Source organism: Camellia sinensis, chromosome 10 (assembly GCF_055761805.1).
Source record: "Camellia sinensis isolate YWXY chromosome 10, ASM5576180v1, whole genome shotgun sequence".
NCBI lineage: Eukaryota > Viridiplantae > Streptophyta > Magnoliopsida > Ericales > Theaceae > Camellia > Camellia sinensis.
This window is the reverse complement of record NC_138970.1, coordinates 49724297-49730870: the sequence shown is the minus strand read 5'-3', so window position 1 is coordinate 49730870 and position 6574 is coordinate 49724297. Positions and strand designations below refer to the sequence as shown.

Here is a 6574-nt window from a genome sequence, read left to right as displayed (position 1 = left end):
AATGGCCTCTGGTATTGTAGCAGCAGACCCTCATTAAAGAAGATGAAGTCTGGGCCTCTAGAGAGAGAGAGCTGAGTGAGAAGTGGGTGTGGCGGCTGTGCAAAAGTTGGTGAGCTAATTAGGGTTTTGCCATTTCCTTAAATAGAAAGAAAGAGGTATAATTGTGCAAAAGACACGTGTGAGGTAAAAAAAAAAAAAAAAAAAATTAAAATTTTTGCTTGTCAATTTTTTTTGTAAATTGAAGTGCGTCATCAACTTTATCCATAGGCTCTGTCGTGACAAAATGTTTTTTTTTTTTTTTTGGGAACGTGATGCGAAACAGGGTCGAAGAAATGACAGTATGCATGTCTGAGAAATTTAAAATTTCTCATACACGCAAGGGGCAAATGTTAGAGGGGCTAATTTGAGCCCACTAAATTATTTAGGCCCAATAGCCCAAGATTAGTGGGCCCGAATTTATCGCAAGTCCAAGAATCGGTGGGCCCAGATTTATCGCCATCAAACGGATTGAATCGCTCTAAGCCTCGAAAGGGTTCGGATCCACGAACCTAGAGACTTACTCAGGCCCGGACTCGAAAGGGTATTAGGCAAGCCTAGAGATCCGAGGCACTCGGACTCGAAAGGATTCGGATCCACGAATCTAGAGATCCGAAACACCTGGCTTCGAACGGATTCAAACGCAATCTAGAAGTCGCTCCGTTAATGAGTCCCAGAACACTTGCGGGCTCGGAGCTTTCCGGGATCTACGCACCAGAACCATGGGCGTAATGGAGTTCGAACAAAGGACCCGATCCCGAGGACGGTGAGTGGAGATAAATTCACTCTTCGGTTAAACTAGCCTATACCCGGGTCGAGGTGGCACGACCTCGGGGGGTCCATGAGACTCGGCAATATTTTGCGGCAGGACGTCCTCTGGGACTACCCCTGACCCTTTGGGATGATTGAGGATCATTGGTTAGGTGTGGCTAAGAAGAAGGGTTCGCCAAGGGATTGATCTCCTCTTCGGGGTTTTCTCATCCTCGGAGAAGTCACCTCCTCGGAGAGGTCACCTCCTCGGACAAGGTGGTTAGAGAGAATATCCCCCATGTGCCTTGCACATGGGCTCCATCCTACATCATGAGGTGCCTATAAATAGCACCCACCCATAGCTTTACAAGGAATGGATTTTGGAGATTTTTAACTCTTGGGAAAGAACTAATTTCCCTTCTCCATTATCAACCTTGAGAGTGAAAGTGGGAGATCCCTGGGAGAGCCTTGCCATTATTCTATTCTCTAGCCATTTTGCCTTCTTCTTCACCCAATCTCTTATCTCCATCATCTCCTTTGTTGTTGTGTTCCTAAGTTGAGATTATTGAAGAATCTAAGCCTCTTATTATATTCTAGAGAATTCGAAGTTATTCTTCAAGGATCTTCGAAGATCTTCGAATTTTGCAACTCCTTTCTTGAACCCTCTCCTACAAAGTCAAAGCAAAGTCATATGCAACGGAGAGATCTGAGTTTTCGCGACAAAAAACAACCATATTTGTTTTTTTCTAATTTATCAAAATAATCTTGTATTATGTTAAATTCTTTTAATTTAAGAAAATTTATTTATAAATCCTACGGAGAATGTTAATCCATTTAGTTCTAAAAATTTTTTTATGAATCAATTAGTCCTTTATATTTTGGAAAGTTATATTTATTTGATTTTGTGATATTTGAATTTAAATGAATACCCTTTTGTGATTTATTTTTTTAATTTTCTAATTCATTTTTGGGGTGAGAATAGAAATGTGAGATATGAAATATTCTTTTTGGAGAGATTGGTGACTCAAGTATTAGTTGTCGAGTGTAAAAATTAACATTTTTGTTAGTTTGCTTTTTTGGTGTTATATTCGAATGTTACATTAGAGTGTTATGTTTAGAAAAAAAATACACTAAGAAACTTTTGTGTGTTATATTGATTGGAGTGTTACATTTTGAAAAAATATATTAAGGAGTTTTTTTATAATGTTATGTTGTTACGTTTGAAAAAAATACACAAAGGAATTTTTTTTTGTATTACATTCGAATATTACGTTTGAAAAAAACACACTAAGAAATTTTTGTATATTACATTGATTGGAGAATAACGTTTGAGAAAAGAACATTAAGGAGTTTCTGGGTGTTACATTAATTAGAGTAACGTTTGTAAAAAGTATACTAACACTACAAAAAAATTAAGGTTTTAAAGGCCAAAATTTATGGACAATTATTTTTTAAGGACAAAATATTTTTGTTACGAAAAGTGTCGTCATTATTTTTTTAGCAAAAAAATTAGACATTAGTGATGAATTATTATCTTTTTGGGACCAATTTTTTTTATCTAAAAAAATTAACTATTTTTAGGCGAAATTATTTTGTCCCTAAAAATCTATTTTTATTAGTGACATTTTAAAAGTTTTATCACTGAAAGCCTTGTTTTTAACTTTTCGGGACGACTTTTTAGCAATTATCTTCACAACAATAGAAATTGATTCTTAAATATCTTTTGAAACAACATTTTCACTTTTAGAGACCAAAAAATTTAGTCTTTAAAATTCTTATTTGTTGTAGTGTAAGTAGTTTTTTTAGAATGTTATGTTATTACGTTTAAGAAAACTATGCTAAGAATTTTTTTAATATGTTACGTTGGATTGTTGTGTTTTTGGAGTATTACATTTAGGAAAGTAAACTAACTAGTTTTTTTTTGAAGTATTACGTTTAGTTATTTTAAAATTATTAGAAAACTCATAATTGTCCCTCAATACATAACACACTCGCGGTTATACTTGACCCTTTTATGTAATTCACACTATAATAGAACCTTTGGATCCATAAAAAAAAAAAGAGAACCAAACAGTTCATAAAATCACTATTTAAGATTTACTAGTACTTCACCCTTTAATTTATTTGATATTTCAATGAACAATTTTGGTATCATCAAAAGCCGACATTAACTTAAGAATAAAGCAATATGCACCAAATTAGTATATTAATTAGTGTATTAACAGATGAAATGACATCATTCTAAAAGCTTTAGGTCTTTGTAATTTAAAGTGACAATCTCAAAATATATATTGATACACTAATTGATAGATATATCAATTAATAAGTGTAACACAACTGCTAACTTAATTATTTTTTTCCCTGAACATCGCTCTACTTTTTGAGACATATAATAAGTGAGTTTTAAGAGAAAAATGTTTCTCTCATTTTCTTGAGGAAATATCATTTTTCTCCCCAAACTATTACGCATTTTTCATGTTGATCCCAATACTTCAATTTATTTGAATTTTGTACCTGAACTTTTCACAAATTAATCAATTAAACTCCTGTCGTCACCTTCCGTCCACAATTGGACGGAATGTGCCGATGTGGGGAGCAAATTGATTTTTAAATTGTAGTTTGGGGGCCAAATTGATTTTTAATTTAGGAGGTAAATTGATTTTTAAGGTATAGTTTGGGAGTTAAAATGAAATTTTAAATGCCACGTCAGCACATTCTGTCCAATTGTAGAAAAAAGGTGACGACATGGGTCTAATTGATCAATTTGCGGAAAGTTCAAGTACTAAATTAAAATAAATCGAAATATGGGGGTCAACATGAAAAACGCGTGATAATTTGAGGGGCAAAATGATATTTCCTCTGTTTTCTTTTCATTTCATTCCATTTATACATATTACTATTAATTTGGGCAACAAACAACATGGATATATATAGTAGATAAAAAATAAAAGAAATTTTCATTTGTAACGATAATAAAATCCGAGCACATAGGATAAGATAGGTCTATCATTAATCAATAAGTTTCACAAGAAATGGCATAATTAAAATTCATGGCACTTGGCTACCCCTACAAATTCTGTCATGCAATGTGCCAATTCCTCTTCTCTGCAAACCAAATAAGCCAGATTAGATATTAAAATTCTAAACTAGAAACATATAGATGACAATAATTAGAAATGATTCAAGTTACAAGTTGACTTTAACACCAAAATAAGACAATCCATTGTGATCAAAATGTGAAAAATTCAAACACTAACATTGCAATTCACCTAATGCCTTAGGTTGTCCCATGAAAATGATAAGGTTTTTGCTTAGGCTTCTTTGTGACGACAAGGTTGTTGAGAACACTTGTTAAAACTGTTGTAGTGATCAAAGATGCCTTCAACAAGTTCAATGCCTACATAAATCAAATTAAGACTCTTACAACCATTTTATTTATTTATTTTTCATTTCCTCACAAAATTCGTGGTTTTAATGAGTTCAACAACTACAACTAACCTTGTGCTTGTCGATTTTTATCACTTGCTCCTCAACATCATGAATTGAAACATCCAACTACTTTAGATAAGAGATGCTTGAAGTTGTACCAGACGATGGAATCACTACCAAATCATTAGATACTAAGAATGCAGCCGGTCTTTTCACAAATTCACTGAACCTTGTTTCCAATCTAGGGCATTTCAGGTCAATTAAGGTTAAAGGCTTGCAAGAGGGACAAGGGAAAAATGTCAAAGAACAAACATAGCCATTTTTTGTTTCTTCATTGTAACAATAATAACTTGGACTTCTTTCCTCAAGTTCAAATAGTTGGCTAGAGCAACTGAATTTCAGAGCAAGCCTAGGGTTGAGTAATAGGCAATTCAAGCGAGGTTCAACAAGGCTCCATGTTACTCTACATGTCACAAACCACTTACCCTCCAAATGTTGTACGCTGTTGTACAAGTTATCTATGCATCCCAATGAAGAATCCCCACCCAAACAATTAACTACATTTGCTAGTGGAATTGTGAGGAAGCTGAAGAGAAGATCAACAAAATCTTCCATGGCCTCGGCACACAATGCCTTTCCATCAGACTTTCTTACCAAAATCTTCACTCTCATAGCTGCAATGGTTGCTTTTTTTTTCCAGCTATGTTGTAAGACAGTAATTGATGATTTCTTGGCTCGAGTGATATGCCCTTGTAGATTAATCTTTGATTTGGCAAAAATCGATCCGTCAAAGGGGACTTGGAAACCAAAGATTGCTTGAGCAGATTCAAAATCTTAACATAAAAATAAAAAAGCAAAGAAAAGCATATAGTAATTAGGACCAACAGTAGCAAAAATATGCGTTTATATACAAATAGAAAAATATATGCTAATAGTTCTGGTTAGCTCCAATAGTATCAATATTGTCCCTTAATTTTTGTTTTTACATTTTGCCAATTTAGTCCAACTCATACTATTTATTAAGAAATGATCCATTCAAAACCATTTCAAATTGGACACCCTCGATTACTTTGAGAAGAGTGAATAAATCATTTTGACCCATAATTTTAGCCAATTTCTATATAAATGTTATCAGTTGAATTACATTAATTAGACTACATTGACATAATGCAAAAAACTGATAATTAATTCAATATAAATATTTTAAATTCTCAACACCTTTATAAATTTGTAGCATTGTAGACATAGATATATGAAGGTTATAATTATGTTAGGAATTACCTCCACTGATCCAACCATCACAACCCTTTCCTTGAGACGATTTACACTTTTGATGCCAAGATTGCCAAGCAATTCAACAAGAGCCCAGGTGTGCTAGCCATTACTCTGAGATCATCACTAACAATATAAGTTGATGATCCCTGCACAAACAGCCCATCACCATCTCTATCTTCTTCCATTGCATTTGCATTATTAGCATTACACACATACAATTTTTCTGTTCATCAACTTCCCACATCTACATTTTGCATTTACATAATTACTCAACAATCTCTTCTTCAAAATGCATGATAAATCAGAACAAGTGAAGTACTTGGTGGTCTTTGTGTCATTGACATTCACTTTCAAGTTCTTGCAAAATGCTTCTAATGGAGTTCTTGGATAGAGCAACATGTCTTTGCAAGCATTGGTCCAGAAATTGGATGTGTTAAGATTTTCAATGCTTTGGTACAAGTTGCTGATGCAGCCAAGCTCTGATCGATGCTTGCGAATGAGTCGGACAATGGTGCCCATTGGTAATGTCAGGAAACCAAAGAGTATGTCGATGAAATCGTTACTGGTTTCTGCACAAACTACTCTCTTCTTGTCTTCATCTACCAGAATTCTCAGAGAAACTGTGGCATTTGGATTGGCAGCCATTGTGATCACAACAATTCAAAAAGTGGATTTTGTAAATTTGAATTGGGTTGGATTCAGATGTGTCTTTCTCTATTAATATATTGGTGGTGCTACATGTATCAATTAATGTATACACTAGTGTTCCAACTATGTTATGTCATTATTACTGACCCTACCTATTATACAAATTACAAATATCTAAAACCTTTTAAATTATGTTATATCATCTGTTAGTATACTAATTAGTACATTAATTAGTACATATAGTATTATTCATTAATATATATTACCAATAAACAGAGATAGAAGAAGCTAAATACATGGGTTGTGGAAAATTATTGGAATTTGTTGATGGGTTGGAAGATGACAGCCCAAGGGTCAATATAGGCTCGTTTATTTAGAAGGGGCTATTTAACTCCTCACTAAAGCCTTGTTTGGGAATAGTTAAATTGATCGAGAG

At 33.8% G+C, this 6574-nt stretch overlaps 1 protein-coding gene across 1 annotated transcript; it reads right to left on the bottom strand.

The window, feature by feature from the left end:
• Nucleotides 1-4341: 4341 nt before the first annotated feature.
• Nucleotides 4342-6135, bottom strand: LOC114273011 (uncharacterized). The gene is made up of 2 exons (XM_082890035.1): nucleotides 5760-6135; nucleotides 4342-5048 (listed from the first exon to the last, which is right to left on the bottom strand). Exons 1-2 carry the CDS (start codon nucleotides 6133-6135, stop codon nucleotides 4342-4344), a joined length of 1083 nt encoding a protein of 360 aa, XP_082746161.1.
• Between the last annotated feature and the right edge of the window lie 439 nt (nucleotides 6136-6574).